Below are 18,831 nucleotides of genomic sequence, written 5' to 3'. Positions count from 1 at the left end.
CGCGCCCTCTCGAGACCCAGTACCTGAATGCTCAGAGGCTCAGGTGGCCCCAACTGCAGGGGCAGCCTCTGGGATGGCAGCCTCCATGACTCTGTTGGTTTTGGCAAAGAGAAATTTCGTTGATTTCATGGGGATGGGGAAGAAGGGGGGTGGGGTGGCCAAAGCTCCAGTGGGTGGGAAGGGTAGGAGGCAGACCTCACGCAGGTGACACCGAAGAGACAGATGAGGCCTCCGTCCTGGACGTGCTGGAGAGTTCAGAGCCATCATCAACCTTCTTCCCAAAAAGCTGCAAGATGCAGTTTCGAAACTGGAAGGACAGAAAGCGTTATTCAGCAGAGCAGGCAGGGCCAGTGTGCTGTGCTAAAGGTAAGGCTTAGGGCATCTATTGTCACCTTGATGACTGGACACCTTCCCCTCTCCCATCCAGAACCCATTTGGAGGAGGGAGGTAGGCTCCAGCTATTCCGTGCACATGGGGATGGTCATCTAAGTCATCTAATTTAGCAGTTGATGGTGACGATTGTTGGTTGAATTGTGTCCCACCCCCCCAAAAAAAGATACGTTCAAGTCCTAACCTCTAGAACCTGTGAATATGTGCTTATTTGGAAACAGGGTCTTTGCAGATGTAATTAAGACGTAGTTAGGATGAGGTCATACTGTATTAGTTTGGGCTCTAACCCAATGACTGGTGTTCTTATAAGAAGAGAAAAATTTGGACACAGAGACACAGACACAGAGGGCAGAAGGCCACGTGAAGATGAAGGCAGATATTGGAGTAACACGTCTTCCAGTCAAGGAATCCCAAGGATTGCCAGCAAACACCAGAAGCTAAGAGGAAGGCATGGGGCTCTTCTCCCCCAGAGCCTCCCAAAGTAATGAGCCTTGCCAGCACCTTGATTTCAGACTTCTGGCCTCCAGAACTGTGAGAGAATTAATTTCTGGTTTTTTTAAGCCACCAAGTTTCTGGTAGTTTGTTATGGCAGCCCCAGGATATTCATACAGTGACCAAACACAATGCCAACTAAGGAGCCCATGCATACAGTGACCTGTCTCCAGAAGGTCTGGCAAGAGGCCCAAAGGCATTTTAGTGAAAAGGAGTGTGATTGTCACCTTGTTTCTAGTCCATCAATTTGGGGGCAAGGTGAGGACTAGGGAAATGACAGTGTAGCCACCTGCCTCATCTCTTTGTCCAACAGAGGCTTCTGGTACCAAGAGGGGTCTGCTTTTTGCTGGTAGACCCCTAAAGAGATATGGGCCATATTAACTTCTCAGATGATGTCTCATATCCACCGAACTAACCACAATGCTTTGAGAACACAGACCCGAGGTGTTTCCTAAATATTTTGGGCCAGTTCTTGATACTCCCACCTCCCTCTATCATCAAAACTCTCAAAAAAATTTTTTTTTCATTCCTGAAAATCCTCTGGGAATGCAGCAGGACAGGATAACAATATGGAAAGGGAGAAAGCGAAGTTCAAAGCCTGGCAAGGTCCGGAAGTGCAGATCTCTGTCCAGGAGGGGGTTCTGGAATGGAGGATGGAAAGAATCAAGTAAAAACAGTACTTAGCGAGATAGTTTAGGATCCCCAAACCAAAACCAGACCTGAAAAGAGATCTTTGTAAAAGACAAGACACAGGTCAGGGATAAAACTCCACTCTCTGGGCCCTGACATGCCAACAGTGGAGTTCCCAGGAATCAACTGCAGGACGGGTCCTACTTACTGTTTAAAAGTTCCCAGGAAGAACGCACACAATGAGCTCTGCGGACCTGCCACCTGGCTTGTGTGAGTCAGGGCCAAGCCTAAGGGCATGGAGCCATGGGGCGGCTGTAAGGTGGAGGAGGAAAGAGTCCAACGGAAGGAATGGATTGGGTTTGGTGCAATGAGAGGCCCCAGCAGATCTTGCTGCTCATCATCAAATCACTTTGCAGCTGCGACTCAATGATGGCTTCAAGGAAGAGTAAGGCAAATTGCACTCAGAAGATGATGAAGCTTGCGAGGTCACCTGTAACCCACCAGGAGGGTCTAGGGGTCGTGGGCATCTGAAGCCCAACGTGCCAGCTAATGATGGCTGCAGGCAAGACGGTGGGCAAGACCACAGTGTGTTCCCCCCCGAGCTAAGCCATGAGCTTATGAAAGCTCCTGAATTCTTGGTCAGCCCAGCCAAGAAGGGCCTGTTTTTGTTCTTATAGGAAAACAAATTCCAGAAGCTAGGGTTTGCAAATGGAAAGATGAAGACTGAGAGAAGAGCGAGTCTGTAAGTGCAGACGTGTTCTCTAAATGCCAGAGTGTTTGGGTTCCAGGAGATTCCCTGAAGCTTGACGACCATAGTTCTAGGGCCATCAGGCACTGTGGGAAATGCCACACTCAGGCTGAGACCGTAACAGGATTCCCGAGGGTATACCTAAGCCTTCTGCTAATGGCCAGATGGAGATCTGGTTGGGGCTGGGTCACCGCTGAGCCTTTTCCTGGTCATTTTCCCCGAAGGTCATTTTGAGACTCCCCCAGATGCCGCGTGGGCTCCTCGTCAGAGACACGATTCCAGGCGGGAGCCATGACTGAGTTCTTCCCGGGTGTATTTCCAGTTTGATCTGCCAAGGCCTTGCTTACCTGCCGGTTCATGAAGACATAGATAATGGGGTTGTAGATAGTGGCACTTTTGGCAAAGTAGGCTGGCAGGGCGGCCACCAGAGGGTGGAAGGCGTAGCCAGGGTGGGCAGCAGCAAAGCATGCGAAAAAGGTGTAGGGCCCCCAGCAGAGGCAGTACGCGAGGACCATCACCACCACCATGCGCGTCACCTCCTTCTCAGCCTTCTGGGTGGACTCGGACTCTTTCTGCTGCTTTGCCACCTGGGGGAGATAGGGACAATGTGTGCAGGAGTCACCCAGGCTCTGCATCTGAAGGGACTCCATGTTGCTATTGCTTGGGCAGTGAGTCAGGGAGGCAGAGAGAGGCAGGTGACCCAGGGACAGGGAGTTATGCTGATCTGACCGTGGGTACAGCAGCTTCACATGGGTAAGGCACCACCCTGCAGGGCCTTCTACCGCTTGTGCCAGGCAGGGTCCCAACAGCTAACAGATGGCACTTGCAGATCAAGTTAATTGTAGGGGAGTGGACTAACAAGGGACAAGTTGTGGTATGTGGGGGGCCACAAAGGGAGGTGGCGCTGTCAGCACCCCCAGACCCAACCTTGCTCTTCTCCCTTGCTCTGGTTTCCTGCAGGGGGCTCCCTAAGTGGTAGCCCAGCCTATGGGTGCTGGTGGCAGCTGTGGACACGATCAGCTTCCCAGGGTGGAAAGTGGGTCTGGGGGGCAAATGGCACACTCAAGTCCACTCCTTGGTCTGCCCCAATAGCCCCATGAAGGGACAAGGGTGCTCTGGTGGCAGCTTTTTAAAAATACCCCTCGATTTGCAGGTTTCGTTTGCTGATCTTGCTGCTCCACTGCACTCCATGGGAGACGCAGGCTTTCCCACCCTAGGGAGAACTGCCCTGGGTCAGGGGAAAGGCGCAGTTCTGCTCCCTCGCTGGGCTGCTTCCTCCAGGAAGGAGTGGGCAGTCCTTCCTGTCCTGAAACTGCAGCTAGGAGCAAGAACCCCAGAGTGCATTCCCACAGGAATTGCTGCATCGTACTATTTTCTTACAGATGTGAAATCCTCTTATCTGAGGATTCAAAAAAATAGTTTAGGAGTCTCAGTGGACTGGTTTGGGGACAGAGCAGTTTGGAGGCAGCCTAGACATCCTACCAGCCAGGAGCAGGGCCAGGAGGGCACGGGGGGCTTACCGCTCGGATGGCCAGCCACACTTGGAGGTAGCAGAGCACAATGATGCTGAGTGGAATGACGCAGCACGTGGTCATGAGGACCAGCATGTAAGACTGCACCCCGGGGTACGCGCTGCCGCTGAACACGTCTGGGCCGCACGAGGTCTTCAGGCCATGGGGCCAGTACCTGGAGAGAGGGGCCAACAGCTCACCCTGATTTGGGGTGGGCAACCTGGGACCCCCCAGCCCAGGCACGTCACTGACTTGGGAAGGGCATTTTAAAATTGAGGTGAAATTCACATTACATAAAATTAACCACTTGGAAGGGAACAATTCAGTGGCATTTCGTACATTCACATGTTGTGCGACCACCACCTCTACCTACTTCCAGGACATTTTCATCAGCCCAAACGGAAACCCCTTGGGTAGGATTTTGGTAAATCCTTGTCCTTTTTTAGGTCTGATGTGTCCCCTCTTATGTTTTATTGTGGTAAAGTGCACATAACATAAGTTTTACCATGATGACATTTGGTACTTCACAATGTCACGTAGCCATCACCAGTCTCTGGTTCCAGAGCATTTTCATTCCCCCGTCTGCATCCCCATTGTACAAAGGGTGGGTGAGGCTCCCTCTTGCTCTGACCTTCTAAGAGCACCTGTGAATACCTGGATCTTTTTTTCTGAGGTCAACTAGGCCACAACTAGTAAAGCGACTTGCTCACTGGGTGGCCGTGAGGATTAAATGAGGTAACCGTGGGAGCGCCTCTGCTGGGGCCAACACGTGGCACGTGCTCAGTGACCAGCAGCCACGGGGGGCACAGCGGTGTGAGGCGGCGGGAGATGAAGCCAAGGTCTCCCAAGGCTGGCTTCCCAGAATGAAGGAAGCTTCCTGAAGAAAGAGCATTCGCTCTCCAAGCACCACAGAGAACTCACTCACGAGCTTGCCGTGTGACATAGTGAAATACATTGTCCCTATCTCGTCCCTCCCAGACAACTGAGTCACTTCCTCGGAAATTTGGGTCTTCCCCCAAAGAATCAGCCTGGCCAGGACCCGTGTGTAACTACAACCCAAGCAGCCTCTGAAAGGGGCACCCCCACCCCCCAGAATGTGCAAGAAAGATGCCTGGCGCAGAGTGGGGGAGCGGGCCCTGGATCCAAACGTGCCCCTTGGTCGCTTAACAGCCCCGACCATGGCCCCAGCTCATTGACATTTCTCCGTGTGCTCCCACGAGCTGCTCACGCTTGGGAGAAACAGATGTTCCAGAGGCTTGGGGACCATGAGGCCCATTTCTATGTTGCAGCCAAGCAGATTTATACATTCATAGACATGGCACACTCCAAGGTTCTTGGGGAGAGTCTCATCCATCTCCTTGCTATTCGCGTGGGGCCACAGAGGCCCAGAGACAGGAGTGATTTGCCCTGAGATCACAAAGTGTGACCCTTCCCACTCAGTCCTAAACAAGCCACCTTCCTGGCACCTTTGCACCCTTACCTGCTCCAACCGAAGATGGGTGGGGCCGTCCACACAGCAGCCCAGATCCAGGAGAAGGCGATGCCCGCGATGGCCAGCTTGGCGTCAAATCTCACATTGCCAAAGGGCTTGCAGACCACTAGCCACCTCTCCCAGGAAATGATGGCCAGGGACCAGAGACCTGTGATCCCTGTGGGGGAGAGCAGCCAGATGAGGCAGAGGAGGAACGGTCTCCAACATCACCTCTTCCTTCCTGGACCAGCCAACAGCTTTCAAGATCAGGAGATGTCCTCCTACCTAGCTATAACACCTAATTCTCCAGAAAGGGTCTTCCGGTCTAGGGCACCGTGGGCGTCTTGGTCAGTGGCCGGCTCTTTGATTCACATCTGTGTCACCTGCTTGCCACTGTCCTTCCCCATCGCATTCTGCCTCTTCGCCCGCCTTGCTTCCCCCCGACCCCCTGGTTTTCCTATTCTCTTCCCCCTTTCTTTCCTCTTAGTCTCAATTGCTTTCCCTCTGGAGCAGGCGCTCCAAGCTCTCAGTTTGGCCACTGAGTTTCTTGCTGACCCAGACATGGAATCTTGAAACTGGGAAGTCGGAACTCACGGAGCTCTCTCCTCAGCCTCGACACCCAAAAGGAAGCAAGGAAGAGCCGCGGTGGCTGACGGCCCTGCACCTGTTCGCCCACAGGGGCCCTGTTAGTCCTCCTGCCCTCTTGGCCACCAGCCCTTCCGCTGATGCCGTCCTCCCAATGGTCATGTCTGCACCAGCATGACCACACTGAGGTGCTGTTGTCCCAGCCAAGAGCAAGGAAACAAGACGCGGCGAGTAACGTGTGCCCTCTTTCCAGTCCACCACTCTGATTCCCCACAGCCCGACTGTTCAGTGGGTGGGGACAGCTTTGCACTGTCCTGCATAGACCCCCCAGGCCTGTGCATAGAATTCAAGGATCCATGACCTGGGGTTGAAAAAACATCTTTCTTTCCACTGACCTCTAATGCACACTTGGTATTTCTTTCCACTATGAGCGTGACACTATTAGCAGTACCCATGATTTGGTCAGCAAGAGAAGTCACAGATGTTTCATATCACTTTACAGAGGTGGCAGACACTTCAAAATATCATTTAGATTCATCACTACTTTGAAATCTCAGTGGTTGTCAGGCCAGATCCTGTTACTTAAAACTTTAGTGCGAAACGGTGTCACTAATACTTTTGATAAATACTTTTAATACTAATACTTTTAATGGAACACTATACTTTGGTACATATTTTTCAGTATTATTGGCTGCCTTTGTAATCCCATGGAGCTCATTTAATGCACTTGCAAACATTCATCTCAGATGTGATCCACAGGCTTCCCAGAGGGCCGAGGGTGTTTGTGGCAGCAAAACTTGGGCGGAAGTGCTGGCTGTCCGGCACCTCAGCAACCCAAGAACAGAACAGAGGCAAAGGCTAACAGAGACAGACACGGGTGGGGCCACAGGGGGCCACTGGAGAAGGGCCATGTGACCACCGAGGCGCATGCCTGCTGCCGAGAGCACTTGCACTTTCTCTACCGGATCTTCCCAAGTCGCTCCCCTCCTGTAGTTCTGGGAGAGTGCTGGGATTCGGCATGTGCCCTCTCTGGTCTGGGCCATGTCTGTACTATGAGAGGTGGTTAGACTGGGAGAGTGGAGACGGGGCCAGAGCAGGAGCTGCTTTTGTCCAGTGTCGGGCACCAGGCAAAGTGAGTGTGGTTGCAATGAGGCCCATGGGTGGGTGTCCCATCTCCAATCTCCTCCTCCTGAAGCAAAGTCCAGCTCCTGAGCATGACTTCCAAGGCCTCCGAGGCCCGGCCTGCCTGCCCCATGTGTGCTCAGCAGCACCACGCTGCTCACCGGTCCTCTGCCCGCCCAGCCCACCAACTACTCCTGGTCTCTCCTCGGCCACCTCGCCCCAGTCCCCTTCTCATCCAAGAGGACTGATAATGGCACTGTGTGGCCACTCTCTGGGCATAGGCTCCCACATCAGCACAGAGCCTGGCACACTGCTATTTCTCAGCCTCTGTTCGTTGACCTGGGAGGAATATCCGTGATGGGGATGGGGAAAGGGATCTGGGATCTGATTCCAATATCCCGAAAACTCTACTGGGAATTGCCTTTCTCTGGGAAGAGCTGATACAGGTGAGCTGCAAGGGTGAGTGTCCCTGATTTGTGTGGGAGTTCCGTCCCGCGTTCCCCAAGCCCTCCCCTCCCGTGCTGTTCTCGGATTATCTGGCTCTATATCTCTCTCCTCCTACCCCAGTCCCACAGCCCCAAACCAGCTGTTCCTGGGCACAGCCTGTCTCAAGAGTTGGGACTCAGGATGTGTTGGACTTAAGTGAGGCAAATTTAAGGTGGGCACTCAGATGGAAGCCTCCAGAACCCTGAGAACCCTTCCTCCCAGCCCTGTGATGACCTGGCTCAGCTTCTCCTGTGAGCCCGTGTCCCCTCCTGCACACACACACCACGGGCGCGCTTTGGGGTTTGCCGCGTGGGTGTTTTCTTCACGTGCACCAGGCTGGGTCTCCCCCAAGCCTGGGCCCTGACCAGCTTACCACACAGGGAGACGGTGTAGCCCTCCAGGACGCACAGAGGGTGGCCCAGCACAAAGTAGCCATAGATCTGGTTGACAACGCTGATGGTGCTGGCGATGATGGTCTCTGCTAGGTCAGCAACCGCCAAGTTCACCAGGATCCAGTTCAGAGGGTGGCGCAGCTTCTTGAACCTCATGGTGGCCGCCAGCACAAGCCCGTTAGTGAAGACGGATGCGATGACCACGAAGATCATCCAGGCGCTGGTGAGGTGGTACACCCATCTGGGAGCAATGTGGTAATTGGGGCCTTCAAAGGGGTCTGGAGGAAGGAGGTACAGAGTAGAGAGAGGGGCTGGCAGCAGCGCCGCCCACCTGTAACCCCCCACCCCGTCAGAGCCTCCGCAACCCTCCCTGCCCTGCAGCGCTGTGAGAAAGCAGTTTCTTCTGTTTCAAAGCCGCCCGTCTGTGGTAACTGCGTGTAGCAGCCTGGACTGAGACACCAGTGTGAAGTGTTGTCTTCTTCCCATATGGTGTCTAACACACAGCAGCTCAGAGAATGTATGATGAGTGAATGAGTAAATGAATGAATGAATGAATGTGTTATGAGTTGAGCTGTGTCACCCCAAAATCCATATGTTGAAGTCCTAACCCCCAGTACCTCAGAATGTGACTGTATTTGGAGGGAGGGTCTTTACAGAGGTGGTCAAGTTAAAATGATGTCATTAGGGTGGGCCCTGATCCAATAGGACTGGAGTCCTTTAAAAAGAGAAAATTTGAACACACACAGAGAATGCCAAGGCAGAGACTGGGGTGATGCTTCCATGAGCCAAGGAATGCCACAGATTGCTGGCAGCCATCAGAAGCTAGAGAGAGGCGTGGAACAGATTCTCCCTCAGGGCCATCAGTAGGAACCAACCCTGCTAACACCTTGATCTCAGACTTGTGCCCTCCGGAACTGTGAAAAAATACATTTCTGTTGTTTAAGTCACTCAGATGGCAGTACTTTGTCATGGCAGGCCTAGGACACTCATGTAGAATAAAAAGGAGGGGGCTGGCCAGTTAGCTCAGTTGGCTAGAGCACAGTGCTGGTAACACCAAGGTCAAGGGTTGGGATCCCCGTAGCAGCCAGCCACCAAAAGAAAGATGAAAAAGATCAAAAAAACAAAAAAAAGGGGTGGGGGCGGGAGTAATGCATCTCTATTATAATACAGTGGCTCTCACCCTTTTGTGTGGAAGGACCTTTTTGCCACCATCACTTTTGGCAGAATAGTTGAAGAGGTTACAAGCCACAGTCTCCACTGCCATATAATAAAGCCTCATTATGTCTAGTAAAGCATCCATGGAGAGTCCCTCGGATTTATCAGGATTCCTTAGTTGTGTGCTACAAATACCCAATTTAACCTAGCTTAAGAAAAATGGGGATTTCTTGGCTATGGCTAGGAGGCATGGATAAATCTCACCTCCAGCACAATTGCACCCCATGATGCCCCTGCTAACATGGGGAGCTCCCAGAAACCCATTAACAATAGCTGCAGCCACGATAGATGGCACAGGTCCCCAGGAGCTCCCGATATAAGCAGTAGGGACAGACCATTGACAACTGAAGACCTTCACGGTATCAATCTCTGTGCAGAAGGGAGCAGAGTGAAACAGTGGGGCTGCTGACGGACCTGAGAGAGGACAGCTCCAATTGCCAGCAGATCTTCCCCGGAAAGTACAGCAAGTTAATCTGAGGAGAGCGGGTGAAACTGGGAGGTGCTTGGAACACTTCAGTTTGTAGCAAGTGCAGGGACTGGAACAACCTCTCAAAACAAGGCAGTCAGTGCCCTTCCTGGATAACTGATGAGTCCACATCGGGCAGTGCAACCAGAGCAGGTGACCCAGCCTGCCCCTTCCTCCTGAAAGTTCTAGAACTGATTTCATGAAGAAACAAGCAAGAGAAGGGTATCAAAGTCGGCTCCCAGGCAAAGTGATTCTAAGAAATATGGGCAGGGAGGGAATGAGGAGTGGGGACAGAGAGAGAGAAAACAAATGAGTGATTACATGACACTCTAATTCGAGTTCTCATTCACGAGTGGGAGGGAAGGAGACACAGAAGTAGAACCTATTGGCTGGTGAACCAAGTCATTATTTCGAAAACAAAGAAATGCAAGACTCAAGCATTTTACCCTATCTTTCGTACACACGGCACACCTGGGGACCCAAAAGCAGGGCCAAGGGCATGTTTCTGTTGATCAAAGTGGTCCAGCTAATAGACCAAGGCCAGGCAAGAGTCAGAACACCACGGTTTTGCATCTCCAATGGTTGAATGGGTCTGTGAATTGAGTTTCAGCAGCTGCCAACACCCCAGAAAAGAGACGCCTGCCTAATAAGAAAGCAGTCTTACCAAAACACACCAACGAATCCGACCTGCCTCTGATCAGACCTTCAGATCAACTACCAGTTTACAGAAAAAGTGATAATGAATGAGGCTGGAGGAGCATGTGAAGCCACATCACGGGGAGGCCATCAGCAAAGTCTGAAGTGTGGGAGAGCCAAGGACTTGTTTTCTTCAACAAATAAATTGCAAGGAGATGGGGGGGGGACTTAAATTTGAAGAGAATCAAGATCTATCTATCAATGTGGGCATGTGGGCCTTATCTGAGCCCTGTGTCGAGCAATTTTTTGAACACCGACTGGGATATTGAGTGACATTCAGGAGATGCGGTTACACTATTAGGTGTGGTGATGGCGTCGTGGTGATGTGTCTGAGAGGTAGCACAGGAGTTACAGATGGAATAAGACGACGCACTTGGGAGCCAAGGAGCGGGTGGTGGGAATCATTACATTCTTCTCTCTACTTTGGTAGATGCTCGAAGTTTTGCAAAGAAACCAAACCAAACCAAACCAAAACAAGAAAACAACACTTGAGAAAAGGAATCTCATGCGTCAGTGAGGCCCGAGGGCCTCCAGGGAGAGCGGTGCTGCATCTCCACCGAGGAAATTCTGCGGCACAAGCAGTCGCGCAGGTGAACTGCCGGGTACTCAGCCAGTTCGGCCCAAGAACTCTGTAGCTAACCAGCACTCGGCCCTGGCCGTCCCACAGTGGGATGTTGCAATTAAGGAGCCAGTATGGCTTCTGGAAACCACAGCCTGTAAGATGTTCTTGAAGGCACCGAAGGTCTTTGGTTTGGAGGAGAGACCTGGGGAGAGGGGCCAGGGGCTGGGGGATCACTAGCGTTCTCAGCTCTTTGAAGGGCCCACGTGCAAAGCTTTTTGACTGGGCAACTCCCAAGGGCAGAACGGGCTGCCCTGGGGGGAGCTTTCAGCTTTCTGTTGAGCCTAAGCGCTCTCTCCCAGGACTGCTCCAAACCAAAAGGCTGCTCAGGCGCCGAGTGAGCCCTCCTGCCCGGAAGCCTGCAGCGTGCCCAGGCGTGGAGGTGGGCGAGACGACCGCTGCAGTCTCCTCCAACCCTGAGTTTCTAGAAGCCACTCGCCCTCCGCTGCTGTCTTCCCCAGCTTCCTGCCTCCCTTGGGTGTCGGAGCGCTGCTCCGGGCCGCCCCTCTGGCCTCTGGGTGTTTGCCTCCTTTTGGCTTCAGGAGATGCAAAGACGGACCTGGCCCAGGAAGCTCAGGGTAGTGCGGGCCAGATAGGTCCAGCGGAGTGTCATGTAACAAGGCCTCACCGACAGTATGAACAGTGGTCAGGGAGCCGCAGAGAGACTTCATGAACTCTTCCTGGGCCACAGATTCTCGGAGGGCTCGGGAAGCCTAAGTGCTTGGGAAATGCATATTGGCTATCATGGTGCCCTTCTATATTTGGAAAGGAACCCACCCCGCCCCATTCGTGTCATCTTAGAAGCTAAGGGGAAGGCCTTCTCGGCTGGCGGCGATGTGCAGAAGAGAGACTCCCTCGGGTGGGGTGGGCAGCGCCTGCTCGCTCACCTTTGGTGGTGTTGACGTTGGTGTAGATGAAGATGCTCGACTGGGTGCTGTCCTCATAGCTGTCCTGTGGCTGTGCGCCTGCGAACCTTTGGGTGCCCCACCGCTGGGCCATAGCTGCAGAAGTCCCTGTCCCTGACGCCCACCAACCCTGACGTGCTGCCTGGGGGGTCACGGCACTTTATACCAGCCTATAGGATCAGCCTGGGCCTCGTCACCTTAAAAGCTCCCAAACCCTTCACCATCTGATCTCTTAATTGGGCCCGGGGCTTAGACCTCCTCCTCCCACCCCCTGCTTCCCTGCCCCTAAGGCAAACCCACGAGGGCGGCTCAGAGGGATTTGCTGGGAACCAAACTCGGACCCCCCCCTTGGACTCGCAGAGGTGCCTGTGGGAGCTGCCATGGCCCTTGCTCATGTTCCCTTCTACTGTCCAGCGCCTGCTCTTAGGTCAGATGGACCCAAGGGTCAGGATTTTCAGATGGGGTGTGGTGGGGAAGCAGCCCAAAGCCCAAATCTGCCCTTCTCATCCGGTTCTCCTAAAGTTCTGGGAGACTTTTCAGGGCTGAGGCCTGGAACTGGAGCCTCCTGCAGGGCAGGCCATCTCAATGGGCTTGAACGGATGCAATTGGGCCAGTGGGGGCTCTTACCCGGGGTGGGGGGCTCTGACCGTGTGGCCCACCAGGCGTCTCCACCGTGCACCTTGCTTTCAGCTTCCCCATGAGCTGCAGCTCCTTTGGTCAGCAGCATGTTCATCCAGGCCCTCCCAGCAGCCCCGGTGCAACACCTGAAGGTGCCCACGGGCTGCTTAGCTCCTGCCTGTTCAAGTCTCACTTCCCCTGAGTTCACTACCTTTCTTTGGGCTGCCTGGACTGCAGCCTTCCTTTCAACAGAGTGTTCCAGACGGGCTGCCTCCTCTGCCCCTCTTTGCCCACAGCAGTCTGGCTGCTGCTGGCTCCACACTTGGCAGGGGCGCTGATTACCTGCTAATGCCCAATTCTGTAGCCTCAGCTCAGTTTCTAACCTAGGACCCCTGTTCCCCCTTCCACAGGCCCCCTCCCTGTGGCTTCCACCAGCTCCCCTCTACTCAGTCCCCAAATCCAGTTGCCTTTAGAGACCTCATTTGGGCTGACCCCTTAAACTCAGTAGCGCCAAGACGTGGCCTCGTGGCCTTCACGTCCCTATTCTCGGTGCCATGATCCTTCAGCCCTCCTAGCTGCACACCTGAGACTCCCAGCAGTGTGGCCTCTCCTCAGGCACAGGGGAGACCCTGGCTGCCCAGCTGAAGGCTGGAATATATGGAGCCCGGCTTGATCACCCATAGCCAGAATGGCTCCTAGCATCGATCACTGCCTGCCACAGGCCAGGTGCCAGGCTAGGGGCTCTATGTGCAATAGACGGAAAGAGTCCTGGCCACAGCCTTGCTGGGGCCCATCAGCAGCCTGGCAAGCTGTACTGGCTGCCCAAGGGCACCTGGTGAGCTGTGTTTCCACTGACGACAAGAGAAGGTGCGCCCAGTACTTCTACTCCTGTTTACCCAAGAGAATGGAAAACATGTCCACACAAAAATATGTACATGAGTATTCATAGCAACACTACTCACAATAAGCCGAAAGGCAGAAACAGCCCAACAACCCATCAACAGATGAATGAATAAACAAAACGTGGTCTATCCAAGCAATGGGATATTATTTGGCTGTAACAAGGGATGAAGTGCTGATGCATGCTTTGATGTGGATGAATCTCAAAAATGTCATGCTCAGTAAAAGAAGCCAGACACAGAAGATCACATATTGTATGACTCCATTTATATGAAATGTCCAGAAAAGGTAAATCCATAGAGACAGAAAGCAGGCGAGTGGTTTCCAGGATGTGGGAGGAGGGGAGACGGGCAGTGACTCCTTAATGGGTACAGGGCATTCTTTGTGGGTGAAAAAAATGTTCTAAAATTAGATTGTGATGGTGCAGCCACTGGGGAAAAGTTTGGCAGCTCCTCAAAAAATTAAACATAGAATTACCATAAGATCCAGCAATTCCTCTTCTGGGTACGTACCCAAAAGTCTTGAAAGCAGCGTCCCCGAGAGATATTTGTACACCCACATTCATAGAAGCACTATTCACAATAGTCGAAAGGTGGAAGCCGCCCAAGTGTCCATCAATGGACAAATAAATAAACAAAACGTGGCCCATCCATACAATGAAATATTATTCGGTCTTAAGAAAGAAGGAAATTCTGAGATGGGCCGTAACGTGGATGAACCTCGAGCACATTATGCTAAGGGAAAGAAGCTAGTCACAAAAGGTCAAGTACTCTACGATTCAACTCACATGGGGTCCCTAGAATAGTCCAGTTCATAAACAGAAAGTACAGTGGTGATTGCCAGGGGCTGGGAGGGGAAAGGGGAGCCAGTATTTCATGGAGTCCAGAGCTTCAGTTTGGGAAGGTGAAAAAGTTCTGGAGATGGACAGTGGTGATGGTTTCGCACAAGCCACTGAACTGTCTTTACACTAAGTGCTCTTTAGGGCCCGGTCAGGTCCCTGCTGCAGAAAGACCTCCCTGACAACCCTGACCCAGCGGACCCTACTCCAAAGCCCCCTCTCTGGATCACAGCCTGCAGCCGGGGCTGCCATGAGGTTTTGTAGACTTCGGCTATACTTCACTTGGGACCCCTTAAATCGACTCCCCACCTGCCCATGAACACCATAGTCTCTCACAGTAGATTACACGGGGCAGGCACGTAATGGATGCTTGATGACAAGGGCGTCACCCACCTACTGGCAGCCCCTCTTCTGGGGTCTGGGGTCTTTGCAACTGTAGAGGGCCTGCCGAGAGAGAGCCCTGTGCTTGCAGAGTGAGGTCCCAGGTTACTGTGTCTGGCGCCCCCAGTCCCCACTGCAAGGTAGCTGTGGCTGTTGTCCCTGTTTCATGCATAAGATGTCTGAGGTGCGTTAAGGCCATAAGCCTCACAATGCAGCTTGATGTAGCAAGGGCAGATCCCTAGAACTCAACCCCAGGTCACTGCGACTTCCAAGTCCGTGTTCTTCCTTCCTCCTGGGTCCCAGAGAGCTTTATCTACCTGTTTCCACCAGGGTCAAAGAATCAGACCACCCAAGAATGTGAGATCCAGAAGTGGGCCTCCTCTGAAATCACATGTCCAACCAGATCCCTTCCAAGCACAGGACGGCTGGTCCAACTTGTCCCAGCACCACCATGGACTGGCTGGGTGCCTAGGACAGGGCGATCCCTCCCTCTCTACCCATTTCCTTTCTGTCTAAAGGGAGATAGCCAATTCTGCCACCCCACACCCCCCACTTTGAAGCTGCCTGGGGCATCCAGGGCTGCCATATTGTTTGGAAGCCTTTTGTCATCTAAGGGGGGGTCCAGCAGAGGAGGAGTGGGGCATCTGAGGGAAGCCACCAGCCTGGCTTGAGCCCTGGAGCTGGCCCTCCACTTGCCCCGTCTGCCCTTGCCCAGCATCACGCTAATGAATGAGCTCAGCACAGTTCCACCGACGCTCTGGGCCAGACACGCATGTGCCCCAAGGTCCTGGGGAAGGAGTGGAGGTGCTGGAGGCGGGAGGGCCGGGAAGGCGGTGAGCTCTGGACCTCACCTCTCCGCACAGTGGGGTGCTAATTGATGATTAGGGCTAACAGAAGATCAAGTCCCATTTTAGCCTAAAGCAGATTACTGCCCTGGAAAGTCACCCAGCACCTGCGAGGGCACGTGGGCTCCCCAGGCCCAGTGGAGGCTCGCTCGGGGTCCCACCCTCTTGAAGCAGGGTGGATGAAAGAGGACGGGTGTGGATGGGGAGATGAAGAACGAGGGGGTGGGCGAAAGCACGGGTGAAGGGGAGTGAGAGCAGCAGCAGGGATGGGGAAAGAAAGACGGGGACTCATCGCCTGGGCCCCAGCTGGGCCAGCCTGCTCGGAGAATAGGGGACCCTCAGTCCAAGGCAACACGGACCTGAGCCAGGCCAGGCCGTGTTGTCAAGCCTGGGGTCTCCCACCCTCGCTGCCAGCTGGGGCCCCGGCCAGGCTGGAAGATTAGATGTCGGACTTGTCTCTAATCCGACTACGCCTAAGTGACTCCAGGCGGGAGAGCCGATTAGGCATTATGGGGGCTGCCTGTCCTCTTGATTCAGCTCTCAAGCTCCGTCCAGCAAGGCAAGGGCTTTGTCATTAACGGCCAGTGGCTGCTATAGCTACAAGACAGGGAACCATTTGGCTATTTGCCCTTGACATTTTTTTTTAAATTATGGTAAAATACATGCAGCATAAAATACAGCACGCTAGCCACGTTGAAGTGCACAGCTCGGTGGCATTAAGCACGTTCACGGTGTTGTGCCACCGTCACCGCCATCCACCTCCAGAACTTGTTCATCTTCCCACACTGAACCTCTGTCCCCGTGAAACAGTGACTCCCCAGCCCCTGGCACCCACCGCTCTACCGTATGTGTGTCTGAATCTGACTACTCTGGGGACCTCATAGGACTGGAACCATACAGGATCTGTCCTTTTGTGCCTGGCTTATTTCATTGAGCATAATGTCCTCCAGGATCGTCCATCGCCTTTGACTTTGTATTTGGAATAGATTTACGTTCATTGAATTTTAATTTTTATGTGGTAAAATGTAACTATGTTCCCTTCTTGCCGCCTTTCTACCTTGTTTGAAAAGGTCTTCCCACCTAAGTTCCTTGGAGATCTGCAAACACTTGCCATGGGTGAAATCAAAAGACAGGAGTGGGACTGTCCACCCATTTCTGTGAATGTCCCACTGTGTCCTGAACCACTCGCCTCAGAACCCGACGACAGTCGGATTTTCCTCGGTCCTCCTGCTGTCGTGTTCCACAAACCTGCCCATGTTCCCTCCTCAGTATGGTCTCGATGTTCTCAGCTCGGTCCTGTAATCTCACCCTGTCTGCCACAGGCCTCCTAAGTCCCTGTCCTTCTGGCTGCTCAGGGTCACAGAGTGTGTGCCATGTCGGTGCTCTGTGACCTTGAACACGGTGGTCCCACTTTTAGAGCACCGTGCTCTTGTCAGGAAGATGGGGATACCATTTACTTGCTCTAAGGCTTAAATGAGATCAACCTTTTTGAAAAGTCTTAGCACAGCATTTGGTACAGAAAGTGCAGTCAGCGTGAATTCAGCAGACACTCATGGAGCGCTGTTGTGGGCCTGCGCTGTTCTAGGCCCCTGTGATACATCGTGAGCAGACGGGGACCCGCACCCTCCTACAGCTGCAGCTGCCACTCTAGTGGGGGACAGACAACAAATAAGCAGTGAGACACAGCATGGAAAACAGGATGAGCAAAACAGGATGTGGAGGTTGGGGGTGCCGGGGTGGGGAGGGGATGGATGCCCATTTTCACAGGGCAGCAGGGTGAGCCTCTCTGAGAGAGGGACGTGTGAGCAAAGACTTAAAGGAGGGAGGGAGGGACACATCCCAGCAAGTGCAAAGGCCCTGGGGCGGGAGAGTGCCTGGCCTGTTCAGAGACCAGCCAGGAGGGCAGGGTGGCTGGAGCAGACCGGCCAGTAGGAGGAGGAGAGGTTGGAGGGGCTGGAGGCCATTTTCAGCTTGTAAGTTTCTCCTCCCAGTGAAATGGGGAGCATTGCATGATTTTGAACGAAAAGTGACAAATCTGACTTAGACCCGAGCAGATTCTCTCTGGTTGCTGTTGTGGGAGGTGTGGGGCCCAGGGCAGAAAGAAGCAGGGGGTGCAGGTGGGGGTCGGGGGGGTGGGGAGAGGCGGCGGATTCCAGAAAGCTTTTGTAGGTCGAGCCGACAGGATTTGCTGGTGGCTGAGGTGGCAGCAGTTGGGGGAAGGGAGGAGTCAAGGCCACCTCCAAGGCTGCGGGCACTGTGGGTTTGGCCACTGCAGGGAGGGCGTGAGCTTCAGCAGTCGGGGAATGGCAGGGGGCTGTCACCTCAGACCGGTAGACAGTACTCAGAATATTATGAACAACTCGATCCCAATCAGTGTGAAAATTTGCATAGACTGGACAAACTCTTGGAAAAACACAACTTACCAACATGAGCTCAAGAAGAAATAGGAAATCTGAAGAGTTCTGTAGCTATTAAAGACATTGAACCCATAATTTCAATCTTGCCCACAAAGAAAATGTCTTTGCTCCATTTCCCATCCACACCAAGGTTTAAACTGACCTTGAGCCTGGATATATACTTTTTTGTATCATCTTCGCCAGTAATTCTCAGACCTTCTTGGCTCATCCCCGTAGGTCTTTATTTCCACACAAACAAACAGAATCAACAAGTGATAACTGGAAAGCTTTGTTGCAAATAGCGGAGATTTGAATGTAGGAAAGCTGGGCGTGCCTGCGCCCTAATCTGCTTGCTCCGTGCAGGAGAGACAAAGTTTTGTTACAGTATTGTGACATTTTACTCCAGAAAAAACTGTTGGGCTTTTGTTGCTTTGTTTTCTTTCTGCATTTCTGTTTCCTTGTATTTTTTAACTGATTTTTCTTCTTTTACTTGGAAAAAGAAGTATTTATTTCCAAAATCTGATGTGTATTTATAATCTAGCTCAGAACCAGGCTTTAAACTGTCCAGACTGGAGCCTGGGAGGGAGGGGATGGGGGCAGGAGATCCTCACCCCATGGTGGGTAGCCCAAACAGCCATCCCTCAGAGGAGCTGCTGAAACAGCCAGACTATTCAGACAGGATCAAGCAGATGCTAGTGCCACATGGACTCCTAGGCCCTGGTCCGATAGCCAATGGCTTCCCACTGGGAGGCCCCAGGGACCCCAAGGGCATGCAGCACCTCCCCCTGGACCTGGGGGACCTATGACAGGTCCCCATGGAGGCCCTGGTGGGCCAGCAGGTCCATGTCTCCTGAGTCCCTCACCCTCTCCCTGCGGGGGGGGATCCCTTTTGGGATGGCCTGGGTGACCCTATGCGAGGTGGACCATACCATAGAGACTGTGGAGGCCAAGGGGGAAATGGACCTCTTCCTCCTCCTCCTCCATTCCCAGAGGCCAGAGGAGGTCGCTCTGGAGGAGGATCCCCAAATAGACAAGGAGGCCCTGGAGGGGGCATGGTTGGAGGCACTGAACATTGTCCCCACGAAGGCCCTAGACATGGGAGGCCCATTGCCACCTGCCTCATGA

General features: G+C 53.2%; 1 protein-coding gene across 1 annotated transcript; it reads right to left on the bottom strand.

The window, feature by feature from the left end:
• Positions 1-196: 196 nt before the first annotated feature.
• Positions 197-11,822, bottom strand: LOC134367183 (long-wave-sensitive opsin 1). The gene is made up of 6 exons (XM_063083830.1): positions 11,711-11,822; positions 7,809-8,105; positions 5,252-5,420; positions 3,781-3,946; positions 2,608-2,847; positions 197-307 (listed from the first exon to the last, which is right to left on the bottom strand). Exons 1-6 carry the CDS (start codon positions 11,820-11,822, stop codon positions 197-199), a joined length of 1,095 nt encoding a protein of 364 aa, XP_062939900.1.
• Positions 11,823-18,831: the final 7,009 nt, after the last annotated feature.

This window comes from Cynocephalus volans, chromosome X (assembly GCF_027409185.1).
Source record: "Cynocephalus volans isolate mCynVol1 chromosome X, mCynVol1.pri, whole genome shotgun sequence".
NCBI lineage: Eukaryota > Metazoa > Chordata > Mammalia > Dermoptera > Cynocephalidae > Cynocephalus > Cynocephalus volans.
The sequence above is the reverse complement of the archived record's forward strand: the minus strand, read 5'-3'. Positions and strand labels throughout refer to the sequence as shown.